This window comes from Colletotrichum costaricense (genome assembly GCF_030867565.1).
Source record: "Colletotrichum costaricense strain IMI 309622 chromosome Unknown Scaffold_10.1, whole genome shotgun sequence".
Classification (NCBI taxonomy): domain Eukaryota; kingdom Fungi; phylum Ascomycota; class Sordariomycetes; order Glomerellales; family Glomerellaceae; genus Colletotrichum; species Colletotrichum costaricense.
The window spans coordinates 963505-984663 of record NW_026848239.1 but is presented as its reverse complement, the minus strand read 5'-3'; the positions used below and the strand labels follow the sequence as shown (position 1 = coordinate 984663).

The 21159-nt window shown below is 52.5% G+C and overlaps 7 protein-coding genes across 7 annotated transcripts; 3 read left to right on the top strand and 4 right to left on the bottom strand.

Moving 5' to 3' along the window:
- Window positions 1-449: 449 nt before the first annotated feature.
- CCOS01_09930 (CFEM domain-containing protein) lies at window positions 450-2274 on the bottom strand (the record flags this gene model as incomplete). Its single annotated transcript, XM_060458087.1, has 7 exons — window positions 450-790; window positions 878-945; window positions 1005-1539; window positions 1626-1662; window positions 1749-1927; window positions 2023-2134; window positions 2236-2274. The coding sequence occupies 7 exons, from the start codon at window positions 2272-2274 to the stop codon at window positions 450-452; spliced, it is 1311 nt and encodes a 436-aa protein (XP_060311252.1).
- A 2759-nt stretch (window positions 2275-5033) lies between these two features.
- CCOS01_09929 (aminotransferase) lies at window positions 5034-6790 on the bottom strand (the record flags this gene model as incomplete). Its single annotated transcript, XM_060458086.1, has 2 exons — window positions 5034-5924; window positions 6065-6790. The coding sequence occupies 2 exons, from the start codon at window positions 6788-6790 to the stop codon at window positions 5034-5036; spliced, it is 1617 nt and encodes a 538-aa protein (XP_060311251.1).
- A 353-nt stretch (window positions 6791-7143) lies between these two features.
- CCOS01_09928 (histone acetyltransferase E) lies at window positions 7144-8733 on the bottom strand (the record flags this gene model as incomplete). Its single annotated transcript, XM_060458085.1, has 2 exons — window positions 7144-8569; window positions 8648-8733. 2 exons carry the CDS (start codon window positions 8731-8733, stop codon window positions 7144-7146), a joined length of 1512 nt encoding a protein of 503 aa, XP_060311250.1.
- A 390-nt stretch (window positions 8734-9123) lies between these two features.
- Window positions 9124-10119, top strand: CCOS01_09927 (exonuclease; the record flags this gene model as incomplete). The annotated part of the gene is made up of 1 exon (XM_060458084.1): window positions 9124-10119. The coding sequence occupies one exon, from the start codon at window positions 9124-9126 to the stop codon at window positions 10117-10119; it is 996 nt and encodes a 331-aa protein (XP_060311249.1).
- A 113-nt stretch (window positions 10120-10232) lies between these two features.
- On the bottom strand, window positions 10233-11867 carry CCOS01_09926 (cyclopropane-fatty-acyl-phospholipid synthase; the record flags this gene model as incomplete). The annotated part of the gene is made up of 4 exons (XM_060458083.1): window positions 10233-10343; window positions 10401-10656; window positions 10710-11383; window positions 11460-11867. 4 exons carry the CDS (start codon window positions 11865-11867, stop codon window positions 10233-10235), a joined length of 1449 nt encoding a protein of 482 aa, XP_060311248.1.
- Window positions 11868-15060: 3193 nt separating this feature from the next.
- CCOS01_09925 (ribonuclease H1/H2 small subunit) lies at window positions 15061-15636 on the top strand (the record flags this gene model as incomplete). The annotated part of the gene is made up of 3 exons (XM_060458082.1): window positions 15061-15199; window positions 15259-15542; window positions 15595-15636. The coding sequence occupies 3 exons, from the start codon at window positions 15061-15063 to the stop codon at window positions 15634-15636; spliced, it is 465 nt and encodes a 154-aa protein (XP_060311247.1).
- Window positions 15637-16199: 563 nt separating this feature from the next.
- Window positions 16200-19179, top strand: CCOS01_09924 (MCM2/3/5 family protein; the record flags this gene model as incomplete). The annotated part of the gene is made up of 3 exons (XM_060458081.1): window positions 16200-16488; window positions 16533-18985; window positions 19042-19179. 3 exons carry the CDS (start codon window positions 16200-16202, stop codon window positions 19177-19179), a joined length of 2880 nt encoding a protein of 959 aa, XP_060311246.1.
- Window positions 19180-21159: the final 1980 nt, after the last annotated feature.

The following is a 21159-nucleotide window of genomic DNA, read 5'->3' as shown; positions in this document are numbered from 1 at the left end:
AAAGGAGGTGAGATTACAGGACTCGGAAATGGATGAGTGTCTTTTTCTTACACAAGCGTTTACTCGGTCACTGCCAGCGGAAGGACAGACAGTAGCTGCTTGAGGGCAGTTGACGTCCAGGGTAATTGCAGTTCAGAAAATACACAAACAAATGATGAAAACTCGCTTTTCACTTGTGCCTCTATTGATGTCGTCCTGATTGTGAAGTTGTGATGAGTAATTACTAAGCCCCCCTGGGCTGACGGAATTTACGAAGCTGCTTGGGATGCTCTAAATGTTGCCAAGGCCATGTATCACCTCGCTGTCGGTTGATGAAAATTACCAGGTGAGAACATTCAACGTCCAAACATTGCCTAATGAGGCCAATAATCCAAATATGGGGCCGATGTCCAAACTCTACTCTACTGTAGAAACAAACAACGAGTCACTATACAAAGGGGGGGTATATATTACAAATTACAGTGTACCTCCTGACGACGAGTCGACGATCCACTCGGACTTGAAGGTCCCGCCGACGACGACGAATGCTCCTCCTCACCTCCCTCTTCTCCTCCACCACCTCCTGTGTTCGTACTCATAAACAAAATGTCGCGAAGATTCTTTGCTGAGTCACCCGGCCTTTCATGGCCGTGGTGGTGGTTGTGGTGGTGTTTGGGAATTCCCAGCCCGACGAGACGGAGGAGTTTGGGGACGAGATGGCGCCAGACTTGGCGGGTCGAGGGGAGGCATGCGACGATGATGCCGACGGAGAGTTCGATGTAGGACCACATGTGGAGGTAGAATGCGTCGTCTGTAGCGAGGAAGAAGGGGGTTAGCATCGCGGGGGTTGGATGAGGTAGGTAGGAGTTGGCGCAGCGTTGGGGGAGGGAGGGCTTACAGGTTGGGTCTTGGAAGCCTTCGAGGCTTAGGAGGACTTTTAGACGGACCGCGCTGACGATTGTGATGCTGTTGCGAGATGAGGCGTTAGCGACAATATAGGTATCAACCAAAGGGGCCAAACTCACACAACACCCAACGAAAACATGACCACAATCTCCACCTTTTGCCTCTTTCTCAAATTCAACCACAGCACCTGCGTGACAGGCAACCCCAACATCCACACATCGAGCGCGATGTTGATCGCCGCGTGCGCGATGAACATGGCGTAGACGTTAATACAGTACCCCGGGTGGCGGCCGTCCCAGCCCTCCCAGGCGTTGCTGAAGGGGCGGCACTGGTTCAGGTTCGCGACGGTGAAGGCGAGGCAAAACAAGAAGTTGAAGGCCTGGGTGAGCCAGAGGACAAGGCTGAAGGTGCGGCTGACCATGCTGAAGACGCGGATGTAGAAGAAGAGGATGGAGGCTTTGAGGGCGGAGATGGAGAGGGTGTAGATTACTTCGAAGGCGAAGAAGACCTGCCGGTTTTCGAGTTGGTTTGTGAGCTTCTGCGGCATGTTTGCTGCTGTAGAATATTCGGGGTGTGGTGGTGATGGGAAGTGTCTTACTTGCATGAAGCGAGTTATCTCGTCGTAGGAGAGAGTCCATATATCTCGACCGATGCCTAATTGATACCCTAATATTCTGTTAAATGAGATCCTTCATTGGAATGCCTCGACGCATCGCGAGTGTCGAAAGGGGGAGGCCTACCTCGAAACTTGGAAATGGCAAAAGAAATAGAGAACAACTACGACAAAAGACATTAGTCGTTTCGTCTTCAAGTAAAAAACAGTTCGGCAAACTTCTTTGCCCGAGAGGATGCTGGGCCCTTACGTATCCCAATATCAACGTGAAGTCGTCCGGCCCCCACGTCGACAGCCTCAGAAACTTGGAGAGCATCCTCGCTAGCACGAAGACGGCGGTGATGATCACGAGCGATACTTTGCCGGCTATCGAATCTGTCTGATGGTGATAAGGATATCCGCACTTTGTCCATGTGATGTTCTTGGCGACTGGATAGCATCACTGTTAGCTGAGGTGCATCATGGCTTGTAAGAGGGGGAGGGGGGCATCTCACGTAAAGACTGCTCCAAGTCACACACCGCACGTATACAGACGCGAAAGGCCTCGACGGCGGGCTTATCCTGACATAGACATGTTGTCGTCAAGTTGGTGACGGCACATGTTGTGATGTTGACGGCCTGCGACAGACACGGTATCTAGAAGCATCAAAGAGGATATCGTCAGCTCCCTATGACGTCGAAGTATTCCCCATACCCGAACCTCAGAGGCCAGTATCAGAGAACGGAGGCAAACTCACGGCACAGTCCGGCAGGCCATCCGCCAATTGAAGCGCCATCGAAAGAACAGCTCAAGTAGATTTCGACTACAGTATGGATGCGGAGGACTCGTTGTCCATGAGCAGTCTTTGCAGGCGGGAGGAGAAGTTCGTCGATTCAAGGAGGCATTACGACATATTTCCCGCGTCTAGTCTTCTGATGCTTCACCTCTTGGCTCACTTTTTATTCGATCCTCGCGGCTCATATGGAAAGGGGGAAAGAAGGAAGAGGGGGACTGGAGGACTCATCTGGGGTCGACCGCCCCGGATAATTAAACTGAGTTTATGTCTCATGGTTGAAGTGAATCGTTCCCTTGTTTGCAAAAATGGTAAGATCAAAGAAGGACTATTTTGCTACTAACGTGGTGATCGGGGGCCCGGGTCTAGCCTTTCCCAGGTACGGTGGCTGTTATTTACGTTTGCGGACATCGAGGAAGAGAAACTAGAGAAACAAGCGATTGCGAAATTATGCTTTTCGACCTAAGTAAGAGGAAAGTAGCTACTGGAGCCTCAAGCCCGCAAGCTTGATGATATCTGGGTTAGAGGATGAAAATGAAGCAGTGACGTTGCTGGGATCCCGGTGGTTTGGTAACAGCTGTTGCGGCGAAAGCTGCTGTCCATGCATCCATCACCACCCGTCTTCCCCGTTGGAGGTTGCAAACTTGCAGGGTAGGACGCGGAGTGGGGGACCCGAGGTGTCGGGTTCGTCCGTCGTACATGCGGCCCCCTCCTCCACCGTCCCGGAGTCTTGGCATCTGTTTCTCTTCGTGATTATGGTAAACTCTAGTATTTTGTGATTACTTATAGATAGATCATATAACCTAGGTTGTTTTGAGGGATATGGTGAATGTCTTGTTGCGAGAATGACTCCAATGCTTGTGTTCTTGTAATGCGAAAGCGATGTATAATCACGTATTGCTGGAGTAATTCGTTTCTCCTCCATCAATAATTCCAAAAACACCATTATCTACCCCGGAGAGGGATGATGTGGCCGACAAATTCTTCGCGACCCATAGCTTGACCATCAAGTCTCCATTGTATACGCATCTGCCGAACTCCAGAAACGAGGCAAACCCGCAAGCCGACCAAGACTCAATGCACCCATTAGAGACATACCGCAACGAGTTTAACCCCGGGCCACCGCCGCCGCCACAGATTACCACAATGCCTCACAAACGATGAGACCCCGTCTCAAGCCACACGCCTCTTCCGACCACTTCCCATCGAGGGAGAGTCTGCCGACATCAAAGGCTAGACTTGGGAACCCCCCATTCTCGATGACGATATCCCGCACTTCGATGGTCTCCAGTTCTCCGTGCTTCAAGCCTTCAAATCCCAGCCTCCACGAGATCTTTCTAGTGCTTGATTGCCCCCCATCTCGCTGCGCCCTCTTTTACCTAGGGACGAGCCTAGAATCGTGTTCTCCGAAGACCTTGTTCATAATTGTTTTGTGGCTGGTGAAAAGACTTAGCGAAGCGGGAAAGGCGCTCTCGATGTCATTCACTCAGTCTTATCGCAAACCGAAGCCACAATGCCGAAGCCGCAACGCTGCTCAATATTGTTACAGATGTGAGATTACTATGTGCCTTGCCAATATATCGAACGCAGTCACAACAGCCGAGGCGGAGGCGGAAAGTCTGCCCACGGGATTATCCCCAGCTCTAGATGTAGGTCCTTGAAGATGAGCTTATGAGTATACCGCCCCTGGGTCTGACCTTTTTGGCTATGAGAGCCTGCTCATTCTCATTTTATCTGGCTTGATTTGCTACCGGTATGAGACGTTTTGAATTGCGCCTTTATCTGTCTGTACCTGCCTGTCCTCACTTAGGCGCGTTGTAGAAGTGATCCTTAGATAGATTTAACAGGAACAAATCAGCGAACAACGTTCATCTCAAAGGATCTTCTATGCCTAGCCGTGGAATTTAGCCTCTGCTTAGTAGATGAACTTTTCGCATCGCAGATGAAGCAATTGCTGATCACATACTCTGCAGAAAACACCGCTGTTTGATGAGACTTCTCCCAATGCAGGTCCTTTCATCTCAAGGCTTTCATCGTATTGTTTTTCACTTGGCAACCACCTCAATCCTCTATGTAGAGTCAAGATCATACACCGGAGCCGCCAATGTGCAGCAACCCTACGTCCGAGGTCTGGTAATTGCGAAATATGCTGAAGGGACCTGAAAGTTGTTTCTCGTTTGACTTATCGCTAGGTAACTTGTGGTTGATCTAACTCTCAGTGAAGCTATCAAGAAAACGCCCTCACCACTGTCTCTCGTCCCTCGCCCTTTGCCAGCACCCTGAAATACACCTGAATATGCTAATAACGGCTAGAGCTAAGGATGAGAAGTTACAACTCGCAGGTCCGAGATATATCCCACCAGGCATTGATACGAAATGATAGCATTGGACCTATATCGTAGAAGGAACTCTACGCGATGAGAGCGGTTGCCACATGAAAGGAGATCTGAGATTCAAAACATGTTTGCTTACGACAACTTTCCACACAGCCCCTTTTAGTCCTTCTCATCATGTGAGGTGAATGTTTTTTTTTTCAGAGGCCCCCCCCCCCCCCGGCACGTTTTTTTTTTCAATTATGTAGAGTGCCTACTTATCACACGCAGGGCCGTCTAGACTCTCAGAGGATAAAAAGATCAAGTGTTATCAGTTATGCCCATGTGACACGGTAACCACAGAACGAGCACCTCATATCAAAGCAGTATTGGTCAAGCTTGCAACGTGAATTTTTGTCGTAAGGGATAAAACACTGACTTTTTGTCCTTTTATTTGACATTATCTACGTCCAGCGTACTCGAGGACTTCCACTTAACACCATCCTTCATAGCCTTCAACACCGCTCCCAACCTCTTAACACCCTCCACAACATCCTCCTCCGGCTCCCACGAGAAACACAACCGAATCTCCCGATCAAATCTCGCCGCATCCTCGTCCCCATGCACCTCAAACTGCGCACCATGCCCAATCACAAGATTCTCCGTCTCCTTAGCCCTCACAGCAACCTCCCGACTCGACATGCCCTCAGGCAAACTAAACCACACAAAGTACCCGCCAAACACCTCAGCCCCCTTCAACGCCGACCCGCGCACAACGACACCCTCGCCAAGCGGCTTCTGGATGTACTCCGCAATCGCTTGCATCATAGCCCCATGTCGTCTCGCGAGCGCGGGACGCGTCTCCTGATCAAGCTGCCTCTGCAGCTCACCGCTCTCAAGCAGCTCCGCGACCATCATGGCAGCCAACTGGCTCGGCGCCCCACCACTACAGGTCGACCCGGTCTGGGATAAACCGAACGCGAACGCGGGACTGCCCTCCGCCCACCCCGTGCGCACGCCGGGGGCGACGATCTTGCTGAAGGAGCCGTTGGAGACCGCGTTGCCGAAGGAGGCGTCGGGGACGCCTAGGCTGCGGTCGATGTCTACGAGGCGGGGGATGCGCATTTCGGGGGTGTAGCCTGGCTGAGGAGGGGTGGAGAGGGGCCATTGGAGGAAGTCGTAGACGTCGTCGGAGACGAGGAGGGCGTCGTGTTTGCGGGCGAGGAGGACGAGCTCGTGACGACGGCGGAGGGACATTGTTTTGCCTGTTGGGTTGGAGCAGGTTGGGACAAGGTAGATTATGTGGCGGTAGAGTTTTCTCTTTTTGGCTTCTTTGAAGTGCTGTTGCTTGATATTAGCTGGTATTCCTTGACTTTTCTCTTCTCATCGTTGATACCATTAGGTGAGGCTCTTCACGATGAGATGAAGTGAAGGTGGGAGACGCTGCTTGTAGCAACAGCCCCATCGTAGAAAAGGCTCACCTCATCGCCGCCTTCTCCTGCGGCCTCGAGCCCCTTTCTCAAGTACTCGATATCAATACCATCATCATCTTCAGGAACTGCCTTCAGACGTCCGTCGAACCCAGCGTCAGCAAAGATGGGGCAGGCGAGAAAGTAGCACGGCGCCACCATCCAGACATTCTTCGTGTAGAGCGGATCAGTAAAGGACTGCAGAATACAAGCCAGATTCTGGCTTGCACCGCCCGTCACGCAGATGCGCCGTACATCGGGCGCGTGGTGGCCGGCGGCGACAGTAGTGGTGGTGGCATCATCCGCGGCAGACGGAGGTGCGGGGTCGACGGCGGGGTAAAATGCCGCCAGCCAGCGGGCGATGGACTCGCGGAGAGGCTGGTATCCCGGGTCCGGACCGTACTGGAGCCCCGGGACGTAGGCGGCGGGGTCGGCGAGGGTCTTTACGGCCGCGGCGGAGAGGGCTGCGGCTGGGAGGAGGGATGGCGAGGGCCAGCCTCGGAGGAGGTTGATTGGCTTCTTGTGCAAGGGGGCGTTCATGCTTGATGATGAGAGAGAATTTGCCGAGGTGAAGAAGGATCGTCGAGGTGCTGAGTGTGGATCAAAACTCAATGGCAGCTTGCGAGTGTTTACACTGGTCGCGCAAGTTGATGAGATGCGGGTGTCGTGTAGGAGGGGTCGCCGGTGGTGAGGTAATTGAGCAAGGTGTTTTGATACAGTTGTCACGCGATGCTTCATCACCTCCGCTCGAGCTTTTGGTTCACTAATGGAATTTAGCGACGACCTTGGTTGACTGCAAGGTATTGATTACTTATAGTTGTATGTCAGAGTGAAGTTCAAGGTTGCCGCCTCCGAATGCGGAGGCCCCAAAGATAGGAAATGCGCTGGCCCCACGCAGCATTTCGCAATCATAGCGGCACATCAAGGAACCGGCAAGTTCAACAAATATGTTCTGGTTCGAAGACTCATTGGTCCAACTGAAACTTATTCCTTTCCTAGGTAGTGGTAAAATGTAAGGGTATCATATGCTCCAAAATCAATGTCTTTTCAAACGCCTCGTCATTGACACCAGTCTAAGGGACACACCCTCTTTACCAACCCCATGTTCTCGTAGAAGCCGTAAATACTGGTGGCTTCCACTGGATCTTGCTCGGGTCAATCAATCGCTTCTGCTTCACCTTCTGCTTCTCCCTCTGCTGGATCAGCTTCTCGGGAATCACGATCTTGTGCTCTCCCTTATGATACACCTGCATCTTCAGCGCCTGTAAGGTGTGCTCCACGTCCTGCGGAATTATGGCAAGAGCCGTCGAGATGGCTTCAATCGTAGTCTTCTCATCGCGCTCATTGTAACCCACAATGAGATCCAAGATGTTCTCACCCCAGTATTGCCGATAACTCAGCAGACCCAAATCAGAAAGCGGCTTTTCTGGCGAACCAAGCTTGCCTTCGATCCTTGATAGTTCGTACGAGAACTGGATGAGCAATCGACCATAACCTTTGCGCTGGTACTGGGGCAGAGTCAAAATACAAGCTACGTTGTATCCGTCCGCGCTCTCCTTTTCTTTGGAAAAGTAACCGATAATGTGGCAGCCCTTATCGCTTCGACTCGTCATGACGTAGAACAAGAAGGGGTCGACATCGTAGTATAGTGTCTTGTGGTCAAGGAACATCTTGGACAAGAGACACAGGTTACGGCAGTAGGTGCGCTGCCGTCTGCCGTCAATCTCAAAGAAAGAGACAGACTCGTCGCGGTAGATCTCGTTTCCAGGAGGGTGCTGCAGAGTACACTTGTGCCTGTGCCTAACAAAGGATTTTTCGTCGCCGTAGTACCCGAGGCAAAACTCGCAGATGAAAATAACATCTTCCTGGTTGAATACCTCAGGGTATGGGGAAAAATACCATGGGAACAAGTCGTGCTTTCCAAACTGGACCTTGGAGATATTTCGAATTCGGGAGATCTCGGCCGGATTCTGCGTCATAGAGCCGTGTGTCCTCAACTTCTCGATCTCGTCTTCTCGGCTGAAGCCACTGAGTAAATCTTTCTTCTGGACCTCCTCCTCCAGGTCAATTTCCATTTCATCGCCTCCAGCTGCGGGGGTGGCCGTTGCATCGCCCGTAGCTGTGGCCGGGGTCTGGCTTTGGCTCTCCTCGGCCGTCGGCGTCATCTTACGGCTCTGTGACTCGACGAACTCGGTCCATGGGTGCGGCGTCGCGGCCTCTGAAGGCGCAGATTGCTCCCTCTTCGAAGGTCGCTTCTGAGATTTCTTTGAGACCTTATTTTTTGAGGTGGCAACACCTTTCTTCGTCTTAGGATCTTTCGGTTTGTCCTTGTCGGGTAATGGCCACTCGACATCTTGGTCGAAATCGATTCGGATCGTCGGCACCCATTCGTCGAGACGCTTGTTGAAATTGTCAAAGTTGCAGTAAAATTGGCGACCGCTCTTCGTTTCTTTGATGCTGAGAATCTCGGCTCGACGGGGGATGCCTTCTTTTTTGACCATGGCGATGCATCCTGCTCTGCGCTCGATGAGTTAATTGAGAAACATCGCATGAGGGGCCATACGGGTGAGATGGTGGGGTGTTGGGATGACGAACCTGATTGTTTCCGGGGTAGCCTTTCCCTTTTGTCGGGGCTCACTGGAGCCGACAGAGGCCTCGCCATTGGCGCCGTGTGCCGCCATGATGAATACTCGATGTGGTGGTTGATAGTTGATGGATGTTGGTACAATGCGAAAATCGGCTTGCTGTTCTCGGTCGCAAAAGATGATTGAATTGCTGCAGGAACAGGAAGGTGGTGTGGCAGAAAGCGCGAACTGCCCAAAGGCGGTGAAGAAATTGCCGTGAACCCTTGCAAGAAAGGTGCGCTAGCCCAGGCGCTGACTCCACTCCACCCGACCTCGATAAGTGCATTTTTCCATTTTCTCTCATTTGGGCTCGACTCTCATCGCTGACTTTACATCCAAGAGTTTCTCATTTACCGTTTTTCCATATTTTGAAAAACACATCATAGTTTCCTCTCGCTGATACACGAGCGGTCATATCCGAAAATATCTCATTCGGAAGCAGAGACTATGGCCCCTGAGCTGTCATCAAATTGGAAGAAGCTCCAGGCACAACTCAAAGCGGCAGGCCCGTCTTCTTCCTCAACTACACCAGCCAAGACGTCTGGGGGTGTCAAGAGAAAGGCAGAATCTTCAACCTCGGACCAACAACAGTCCAAAAAGAAGAAGATTGCTTCCAAAACGTCGGGACCAGCTACGCACACCCCAAAGGCCGTAAAAACAAAGAACGGACGCATGGGTGTTGCACAAAGTTCAAAGGTTGAAGTCGAACCCAAGGTCGGCCCGTCGCCGTCACTCGCTCTCTGGGCCCAAGACAATGACATCTCTTCGGAAGCACTGGCTGAGGCCTACGGTCTCGGGCTGAAGAACAATTCCATGCTCGGATCCGAAAAGGATAAGATCAACTCTGGTCTCATAGAAGGAATCGAGGTGGGCAAGTACATCGCCATCGACTGCGAAATGGTTGGTGTTGGAGATGGAGGATACGAGTCCGTCTTGGCTCGTGTGAGCATCGTTGACTTTCACGGACGCCAAGTATACGATTCGTATGTGAAGCCCCAAGAACGGGTGACGGACTGGCGAAGTGCTGTGAGCGGGATCCTCCCTAAGCACATGAGATTTGCCCGGGACTTCGACGAGGTTCAGAAGGAAGTCGCCGCGCTCCTTAAAGACAGGATAGTGGTTGCCCACGATATCAAGCACGATCTGGACTGCCTGAAACTCAGTCATCCGAGTAAAGACATTCGCGATACGGCCAAGCACCCTGGGTTTCGGCAGTACGGCAACGGCAGTAAGCCAGCGCTTAGAAGACTTGCAGAGGAGTTGCTCAAGGTCACCATCCAAGGCGGTGCTCACTCAAGTATCGAAGATGCGCGGGTGACGATGCTCTTGTTCAGGAAACACAAGTCCGCATTCGACGTGGATCACGCCAACCGCTTTCCTCGATTTGGAGGTGCTTCGATAAGTTCGAAGCCAAAGTCTAACAAGTCCAAGAAAAAGAAATGAGTCTTTATCCTCTACGCTGCTTTAAATCTCATCAAGACCCCGGGGCCTCATGCATCCGTGTCTTCAAAATTATGACACGGTCTTGTCTCCTCCAACAGTTATGTCCACTTTCTTCATAGCGGAATGCCTTCCATCAACTCCAGAGCACCCTCGCGCCCAACGGTTATTATCGCGTCGCCAAGCGTCTTTGTTCGGAACCCGGCTTCGCAGTATGTGAAGTAGTACTGCATGGCCAGATTAGCTTAGAAATACCACAAGAGGGATGATGGTACGTGTCTTACCTCCCACTTTCTTCTAAATACATCTATTTCTTCTTCAGTCATGTTATCATGCTCACGTTTCAACGCCGGACGGATCTTGGAATCAAAGTTGCGGAGGAATTCCTCCTTCCACAGCCTCAGGGTTTTTGAGTAGTGGCCACCAATGTTCTCCACCTTTTCGACAATGAGAGTGCCCTTGGACTCCTTGCTGATGTGGTTCAACAGCTGAGTGATCGATGGGAGGTAACCTCCCGGGAAGATGTAGTGGTTGATGAAACTGCAGTCTGTCAGCACGCGACCCTATTTCATGGGTTCTGCTTTGCGACTTACTCTTCGCCCTTGGAGTACGCCTCATGGCGACCTTCCGGCATCGTAATGCACTGGAAGACGGCGATACCCCCATCCTTCTTCAGCAACCTGTCCATTTGCGCAAAATACGTCGCCAGGAACTCCTGACCAACGGCCTCCAGCATCTCAATGGACACAATCTTGTCAAACGGCCTGCCCGGCGTCTCTAGCTCTCGGTAATCCGTAAGCCTGACGTCGATACGGTCAGAGAACCCCGCGGCCTCGATGCGCTCCTCCGCGAGCGCCTTTTGCTCCTTGGAGAGCGTCAAGCTTGTCACGCGGCAGCCCGTCTTCTTCACCGCCTCGATCGCAAAGGAACCCCAGCCGGTGCCAATCTCCAACACGTGATCCGACGGCTTGATGCGCGCGCCGTCGATGAAGCGGTGCAACTTGGTCATTTGCGCCTGCTCCAGCGTCTCTTCCGGCTCGTTGGGGTCGTCGGCGCTACTTTGCGGTTTCCAGATGGGGCACGAGTAGGTCATGTCCGGCGACAGGAAGGCGGCGAACATGTCGTTGCTGATGTCATAGTGCGCCGAGATGTTCAGGAGGGCGTTGGACAGGGTGTTTGTGGTTCGCGCCAGGCTCGAGACGGTGGTGGACAAGCTCGATATCCAGGTTGTTCCGTTGCCCATTTCTTCGCGGTTGACGATGAAGAGCTGTGACGCCGTGTCAAGTTAGCCACACCACCCCTACACGACCATAAGGCCCGCCCCAGTTTGCGAGTGTACTGACCTGAAAGAAGGCAGTCAAGTCCTTGCACTCAATCTCCCCCAGCATATACGACTCGGCGAACCCCATGTCAGCGAACAAGAACAGGCGCATCCAGAACGCATCGCTCTTGACGACCAGCTCCACGCGGGGCACGGCATCGGCGCGGCGCGGCACGTGGTCGCCGTTGGTGAGGTTCTCGTTGTACTTTGCGCCTAGCTTTTGGCCAAATACCCTCCGGAGCTCGGCGGGCTCGTCGACGAGCAGGAGGGTGCCGCGCTCAATCTTTGAAAAGACGGAGAGGATGGCGGGCTTGGCTACCGATAGGGCCGGTCCCCAGGTCAGGCTGCCGACGGCGCCTCTCACGAGCTCGGTGCCGCGGTAGAGGGGTTTGGCGACGGCCGCTGGGACCAGCGAGGGGAGCTTGGGCATGGCTGCGCGCGTAGAGGGGACGGGTCCGTAGATACAGTAAAGTAGTAGTCGCGGAGGTCCTGTTTACGGTGTTTTTATGTACGAGACCCCGTGAGAAGCCCAATGGCTTTTGGTGTAAGGTACAGGACTGGACTGGCGCAGTTCAACCTAAGGTCAATTGAGTTGAGCAAGCCGCCGGGGAACCTAAAACCGAAGCTCTCAAGGTAGGTAGGTCACTGGGATGCTGCATACAGCTCTCTCTCTCACTACTCTCGAGAGAAGATGGAGGGGGGCAAGCAAGCTTGATGGGATGTATGGGAGGAGGGGTGGAATGCCAAAGTTAACAGGAAACGAGCAGAGAGGGACATGTTCGCATCTGAGACCTCCAGCAAGGGGGGCGGGACGGGTATCATTTTATTGCAAAAGGCAACCCCCCCCCCGAAGGAGACCAATGTCACTCCAAGCATGTCAAGGCAAGGCTAAACTTCTAAAGGCTTGTGTGTGCGAGTTAGCTTGCCGGTGGGTAAGGTAGTGTGTTGTCTTGAAGGGGAACCGGCAACGGCACATGGATGCAGCGAAGGAGGTGGAGGAAGAAGAGCGCATGCTTCCAATTCTTGTCTCGTCCATCGGTACCGTCGCAAGCCCGAGGGTCAAAAAATGGGGACGCATGGGAGGGTCCAACCCAGGCTTTGCCAGGATGAGCATGGGTGGGAACTTGGGAAGAGTGGGTGCGGCAAGGGTAGCTCAGACGGGAATCACTCGGGAGGGGCAGAGGCCTTGGCCATCGCTTGTTTCATTGAGGAAATCGAACATCGCCAAAGGGGGGAGGGGGAGGTTGACGATCTCTTCGGCATCTAGGGTTCCTGTTCGTTGCCTTGCCTACCGTGGAGGGTGAACTTGAATGGCCTCTGGGTTCTGAGCTCAACTTTGGTCTCGACATTGTACAATGGCTCTCTGCCAAACCAACTTCTTGGAATCATTGGTGCATTTAACTGACTGCAAGACAATTCTTGACAGCGGCTGGCTGCTGACAACGAGCTCCTCCTCCTCCTCCTCCTCCTCCTCCTCCTCCTCCCCAACAAAATTTCTTAGGGCCAGGGCTGTTAGTGTAAACCAAGGGATGATGTCAGCTTCCTACGGAGGCACGGCGAGCCGAACGCATGGTAAGTTGGGGGAACGCATGGCAATGCGTGCGAGCTATGATCGGAGTGGTGTACCCGACAAGCTCATTCGTCAACACAGGCTTGTAAAAATGGTTGAAGAAACTACCTCACTAACACCTTGTCTTTACCTACTTTGTAAGGTATTACCACCTACCACCTTGTCTCTCAAAGGGCCAGTGCGCTACCGGACCGTCCGGCCACGTTCAGCCTCGAACTGTTCTAGTCTCGCTGCTTGGGATAAGTTGGGTTGGGCCCTGGGGGGAACCAAAGGAACCACTGGGAACAAAAGAAGCACGAGCTGCAGGTTTCGAGAAGGCCGTCCGGAATTTGTCCCGGCTGGCAAGGTCCGGGCGAACGAAACAAACAGTTTAGCGTGAGGTTGAACGACTCAGGTAGCTCTTCATCGGACGAGATGGTATAGAGTAATCATCCCCAATTGCGGTGGCCCTGTGAGGATATGAGAGAGTTCCTCTTTGCTTGTAAAGGAAGAACCTCTGTGCAGGATGATGTACACAGATACTCGTTCCTCGAAGGATGATACCAAGATGGAAGCATTCGTATAGTCAGACGTAGAATGGTAGACTCAGGCCAGGTCCCTGCATCCTACTGCGTGGGGTGGGAAGAGGAGCATTCCCCGGGAGCAAGGCTTGACAGCATTTCCTTCCCACCCATTTCATTTCCTGTGTCAGCTGGGTACGGTGTGCCAGAACGTTGTTTCTCACGATCGACAGTCACCGACTCCGAACACCTCGTGACTAAGGCAAGTCAGGGTAGGCGGATGCGCATTCTTCATCCATACATAGCTCGAGCCTTGAACTCACACACTAATCCAACCGTCAACGACTTTTACGGTTCTTTCGAACTACCCGTACTTCTCACTAGGGCACGCCCGATCCGATCCAGCGTTGAAACTTTCGATGAGCAAGGCTTTCCGCAGTTCATTGTGTAATTGGAATCCTGCGCAACTGTAAAGTAGGTACAAGCGAATCAAGAGCGCAGGGTGTCCGATTTGGGCGTTCCCCGGTTGAGCAAAGGCCCAGGGGTCCCTTTGTTACTTTGCAGCTCTTGCGGAGCTTTTACTGGAAATTCTCAGGAAATCGACCAGGGTGTTTTGATATCAATGACATCAAGACTTTCCCACCCCCCACCGCCGCTAATTGGTTGCCGACAACCGTCAACCGCAGAATTCATATTCGTGGGCTTTCCCGGGCGGGTTCACGATCTGGAGGGACGGACTTTTCGGAGGAGAGACGGACAAAGATGGACAATTCCTGATGCCGGAGGGGATCGGAGGAAGGGACAGGGGGAGCTAGGGGACGGGATTCCCACTGTGTTTTAACTTTTGGCATCCGGTTGTATTAGAGCTGCCACGTATTTGTCGCAGGACACCTAACCCGCCCGTCTTAGAGTCGTCCCTAAGGTCGTCCCGTAGCATACCAGTACATTGATGCATGTCTAATCCCGGCGGTCTGTCTGACTAGACATGTATGAGGACACACGGGGGGGTTGGGAAGTCCACGAGGATTGGGCGAGTTCCTTGCGATTGTCTTGGAATCATCAAAAGGGCTGGGTAGTGTTGCAATGCATGTCTCTCACCAGCACGAGCTTTGCTTGTTAGTTTGTACGAGCTACTGCAATTTCTTACACCTGTCACTCGCTGCCACCTATTGCCAAGTGAGCTCTATTAGATGAGCGAGAATTGAGCAGCGCATCAGCCGCAACCCCTGATGATGAATGGCTTGATGGTTGAAATAGCAGGAAGGACTGAAGGGACACGACTACGCAGTACGTAGAGGCTCGTGGAGTCGGGGGAAAAGGGTGGGAGACCGTGCACGGCGGGAGCCAAGACAACTAATCTTATCGATAAAGACGAGTTTATCGCAACATCTTATCGATTATCCAAATTCGCGTCTGGGCCTTTGGGACGCGTCGGGTCAAGTCGAGTACGAAGTACCTGAAGTTAAAGTACCTGAAGGTACTGAATAGAAGACCATTGACCCCTCCACGACCAGAAGCGATTCCCGATCTCCCAACATACACTACAGTCCACCATGTCGAAAGCTATTCTGTCCATTCAGTCAAATGACTCTACAAAGACCAAGGCCACAGTCAACCTGCTGCCTTGTCGTATTCATCACGATGGTCCCGTCGGCAATTCCAACACGTTTTGGAACCCTTCCAAGTCAGAAGGTACGTTGTTTTCCATCAACAGGAACTACAATCCTTGAAGCTGACATCTGGACTTTCAGATGGCAAGACAGTAGCGTACTTCCGCGGCAGAAAGCTCCATGGCACGACAGTCAAGTTGCCAGAACAATACCGAGGCGTAGTGATGGAGAAGAGTGCAAAGGTCGAGACACAGCAGCTCGAAGGAGAGGGCGAAGAGGCTGAGGGCGACCTGGTCGAGCTAGGTACCATGGAAACCAAGGCAGAGTTTGAAGAGATGGTTATTTGGGGCCACGAGGCGAGTGCAGAGGCGGCCTCTGATCCGTACGTGAGGAGTATAGAAGAATGGCTTGGTGTGGCTGAGTCGGTATGTAAATCTCCAGTCTGCATCTTGGATTCATAACTGACATTTGACACAGATACACTCATACTCACCAGAGGAGACCAAGACTGGTGCGTGAATAGCCGACAAGGGAACATTCGTTACGGCTTGGAGTCTTTCTTAGCAGCATTCTCCCCGAAGAATACTGAGCAATGAAGCAATGGCATAGTTTAGGCGTTACGGACCAATTCAATACAACAGCAACATCATATAAGCAAGATTCTTTCAACAGTTGACCAATTGGTAAGCCCTCTTCACGATCAATGGCAACACTTCAAGTCCTTCACGGGACGCTGCGAAAGGCATCGCATTTGCAAAGAATTGGCGGCATAATGGTTAGCGTCCAAAATGAGACTAGCGCAAAATGCAGTCAATTAAAGCCGTCGCGACAGCAACGCGATGCGACGCGACTGCTGCCCCTCACGCGTCGAAATCAATTAAGACCCCTGAGTGAGCAAGTCTCCGCCTCCCCAATGCGAAAAAGGCTCCATCGCATCCCACCACCCAAAATCCCACCTCCACCAAAAAACAACATCCCGCATCTCTGCCTAGCAACCACCGCTTGCGCACTATCAACCCATTGTCGACTTGCGACTCCCCAAACGACAACACTTTACAGTCGCAACAGATACGACATTAATCATGGCTCCCTCCAGCGACGCCGGCCTCCTAATGTCGGACGCCCCGTCCCGTTCGGCTGCTACCCCTAAGCGCTCCTTTATGCCATCCTCATCCGTCGGCGGCAGACCACGGGCGCCGCCCTCCGAGAGCATGGGCGCCCAAAGTGACGATGAGGCCGAGGGCTTCGCCGATGACCAAGTCCCCCGCGGATCAAGGATACCAGATGCTGCAAACATTCCCCGCGTGGAGGACAGGATTGGTCTCATGGTCCAGGACCACTTTGAGACCTTCATCGAAACGCAAGTTGATGGTCCATTTTGTCTTGGCTCTATTAGGCAATTGTTCTAACCACAGGGCTTTGTAGGTTCGTAGAAGAGCCGAGCTCTTCTGCCCCGCCAACATCCAGCGCTGCCACGACAGGCAAGTACTATGTCGCCCAGATCCACGGCATGAGGACATATCAGCTCTCAACGTTCTACGTCGACTTCAAGCACCTGACCACATTTACCAATGGAGAGCTGGGTGATGGTATCATGCGCGGTTACTACCGATTCCTTCCTTTCCTCACGGCCGCGCTACACAACATGATCGCCAAGTATGAGCCGCAGTACTTCCGCGAACACAGGCAGCCGACATCCTCAAGCAACCCGACCAACTCAACCGCAAGCCAACTTGGTTCTGCGAGCCAGACGGATATGGGTGAAAAGACGGCCAACCAGCAGACAGACAAGCTCTTCACCATCGCCTTCTACAACATGCCCCTCATCTCAAGAGTGCGCAGTCTTAGATCGACCAACATTGGCCAGCTGCTCTCCATCTCCGGCACGGTGACGCGAACGTCAGAAGTCCGCCCTGAGCTTTCACTCGGCACATTTGTTTGCGAGGCTTGCAGAACGGTCGTTCCCAACGTCGAGCAGACTTTCAGATACACCGAACCCACCCAGTGCCCCAACATGACTTGCCAGAACCGTCAAGCCTGGCAGCTCGATATCCGTCACAGCACGTTTGTCGACTGGCAGAAGGTGCGAATCCAAGAAAACAGCTCAGAGATTCCCACAGGAAGCATGCCGAGAACAATGGACGTCATCTTGCGCGGAGAGATTGTGGATCGGGCCAAGGCAGGAGAGAAGTGCATCTTCACCGGTGCGCTCATCGTCGTGCCGGATGTCAGCCAAATGGGCCTGCCCGGCTTGAGGCCAAGCACCATTCGCGACGACAACCGTGCTGCCGGTACTGATGCGGGCGGTTCTGGAGTCACTGGTCTCAAGGCGCTGGGTGTTCGCGATCTGACCTACCGCATGGCCTTCCTGGCGTGTATGGTCACTCCCGACACTTCAAATCTGGGCCAGACGGCGAGCGGGCAGGTTGCAGATGTTATCAGCTCCCTGACACAAAACAACGGCAACGACACCTCGGAATCAGTGGATGACATCCAAGCTGCGATCGTCGCTGGCTGGAACCCTGCCGAGATTGAAGAGCTGCGTCAGCTCGTAAGCGAGAAGAACCTTCTCGATCGGTTGGTTGCTTCCATAGCGCCTACTGTATACGGCCATAACACGATCAAGAAGGGTATCCTGCTTCAGCTTTTGTCTGGTGTGCACAAGACCACCGCCGAGGGCATGGAGCTGAGAGGTGATATCAACATCTGCATTGTCGGTGACCCTTCCACATCCAAGTCTCAGTTCCTCAAATACGTTTGTGGCTTTGCACCCCGCGCGGTCTACACCAGTGGTAAGGCTTCTTCCGCTGCTGGTTTGACAGCCGCTGTGGTCAAGGATGAAGAGACTGGAGACTTCACGATTGAGGCTGGTGCTCTGATGCTGGCAGACAACGGTATTTGCGCCATTGACGAGTTCGACAAGATGGACATCGCCGACCAAGTTGCCATCCACGAAGCCATGGAGCAGCAGACAATTTCCATCGCCAAGGCTGGTATCCAGGCCACCCTCAACGCCCGCACCTCTATCCTCGCCGCCGCTAACCCTGTTGGCGGTCGATACAACAGGAAGACGACCCTTCGCGCCAACATCAACATGAGCGCTCCCATCATGTCTCGTTTTGATCTCTTCTTCGTCGTCCTTGATGAGTGTAACGAGACCATTGACCGACATCTTGCCGAGCACATTGTCGGAATCCACCAGCTTCGCGATGAAGCCATCGAGCCCGAGTATAGCACCGAGACCATCCAGCGTTTCATTCGTTTCGCTCGCGCTTTCCGCCCCGAGTTCTCTCCCGAGGCCAAGGAATTCCTCGTTGAGAAGTACAAGGAGCTCCGCGCTGATGACGCGCAAGGCGGCATTGGCAAGAACTCGTACCGTATCACTGTTCGTCAGCTGGAGAGTATGATCCGCTTATCCGAGGCCATCGCCAAGGGCAGCTGCGAGAGTGTAATTACTCCCGACATGGTTGCCCAGGCCTTCGATCTACTCAGGCAGAGTATCATCTCTGTTGAGCATGACGATGTGGAAGTTGATGACGAGGAGGCACCCGAGCAAGGTGCGGCTCTCCTCCGCGCGGCATCTGAAGCGGCTGGTCAGCCGGCCGATGATGAAATGGCCGTCGACAGACCCGAGGGCACGCCAGCACCGGCCAGAGTCAAGCAGACCATCACGTTTGAGAAGTACTCGAGCATGGTCAACTTGATTGTCGAGCATGTCAACGAAGCCGAGGCCGAGAACGGCGAGGGCGTCGAGGGCGAGGCGCTCGTTGAGTGGTACTTGGAGCAGAAGGAGGATGAGCTCAATAGCGTCGAGGAGCACGATTCTGAAAAGGCATTGGCGAAGAAGGTTCTCAAGAGGATGGTCAAGGTACGTGGTGTCCCCAAGCATACGTCCAGGGAATCAAAACTAACTCAAACTTGCAGGAAAATATTCTCATGGCTGTCCGCGGCCAAGGCTTGGCAGACGACGACGCACCTGCCGAAGGCACTTCTTCTGGCCCTGTGGAGCCGGCGACTATCGTCTATGTGTTGCATCCCAACTGCGCTGTTGAGGAGTTTTGAGTCGAGGGCGGCGTAGACTGGGCCCGTGAATGATTCTGATGAGAAAGAAAACAAAAAGCTGAGAGTATTGTCTGCGACATGTTGGACTTTTTTCATGTGAAGCCTTGGAGGGGATAATGTTGTCGAGCTTGGTTCGTTTTGTCAAGCTTGGGAGTTGGGGCGTTTGGCCACGTAAGGTAGGCCTTGCTCGTCGATGATGGACATAGATGCAGAAAGAAACTTTCGAATATCACGAGGTCTTCATGGTCGTCTAATGCTCATCTACCTTTAAGCCTTCATATGTGTGACACTAGGTTCGGACAACATCCGTATTGTCGATCAGATCAATAACACGCGGACCATCCACAATGATACATTGTTATTGAACCAAAGCATCTGAGAACGGCACACTCTGTATTTGGAACATTGGTTTTGTGTGCTAAGATCGATTTGGCACATCGTCAACTTGAGTCCCGACAAGCTGTGGAGTATTTCAGAATCCGTTTATAGAGACACTTCTGTATACCAGGAGTATCAGCACATGCTGCCGAATCTTCAAAGTATAAGAAGCTCCCCGTGTCCACATCCACCGGCTGGGAGACGATTCCCTTTGCTCTACCACGAGCGAGCACTGTTGGCTCACTTATTAATTTGAACGCGGAATCCACTCTGGGTGTATTTTGACGACGACGAAGTTCGGGCGAGTAAGAGCAAAATAGAACCAATGGTGCAAAAGCACGTATCCGAACCAACGCCCCTCGCTCGCCAGCTTTGGCTGTCGACGGCGTATATTCCAACGTATACTCTGAAGACGATGAGCTTCGATGGTAAGAGCCACCGTCTTAGAGATGGTGTTGATAAATTATTGAAACGAAGCAGGTTGATGACCAGGCATGGAAAAACTGTCACCCCAACGCGAAGTACGGATACCCAGCAACTCACAGTCCAACCAGCTTCCCAGCAAGCGATTGAAAAGGACAAGACCAAACACGTTTCTGGGCCAGTCCATTAATTTCACTGTCAAATACTCTTTTATACTGGATATCCGCAGAGCCGACGGTCGGGACGTGCAACACGGGTACGTGGGCACTTACGACCTCGAAAGCTACCGAACAGCAGATGCAGATCCGAAGTTGCCAGTGCAGCGATTCCGGGGCAAGGAACAATCGTCACACTGAAGACGAATATATTTTTTGACCCGGCTCCCACCTTCGCAACGTCTTGCCCTGCAGTCATCTAAGGCCTCGAAACCCCTGGCGCAGTTCAAGGACTTGCTTGAAAACAAGGGTATATGATAAGTTGACGACTACACTCTGGAAGTATATCCTCCTATCCCTAGCTGTGCCCCCTCAGCTTACCTTATTCGTAGCGTTTTTCCGATGGGCGGCGAGGGGAAGAAGATAGGATTGATGTTTTTAGCAGGAACTAAGCAGGACACTGTACTCTCCACCTACAGTGTTCCAATGTTGAAACCTCATAGTTGCGACAGATATCGTGAATAGGATTCTTCTGAGACAAATGAGCTCATATGGCACCCGCAAGCGGTAAGCTTGGAGGAACATTTACCGCTCCTAGCTATAGACCTCTCTTCTCTATCGCCGGGAGGCGGGAGGGTGGATGAGAGGCATTAGGAGCATAATGCAATGCGGTTTGGACTGATGACAGAGATGATGGCCGGCAAGAAGGATATACACGGGTTTCGCTTTTGGGTCAGAAGTCTTATCTCAAGAGTCTTATCTCAAGAATGATTGAACTGTAATGGCAACTGAGTTGGGCGAGGCTTACATCTTTAATAGAAGCATCAGATATATATATTTAAATTGGTCTTATTCATGTCCGTCACGCGACGAACCTCCTGGGAATATATATACAATGTGCAGGCTGGGTAGGACAGAGTCCCCAATCCCGTCCAGAATACTCATCAGCTCAAAAACTAAACATTGCTGGAAAGACGAGAGCCAAGAATAGACCTCATTATTTGGCCAAGCTTAGCTTCGCTGG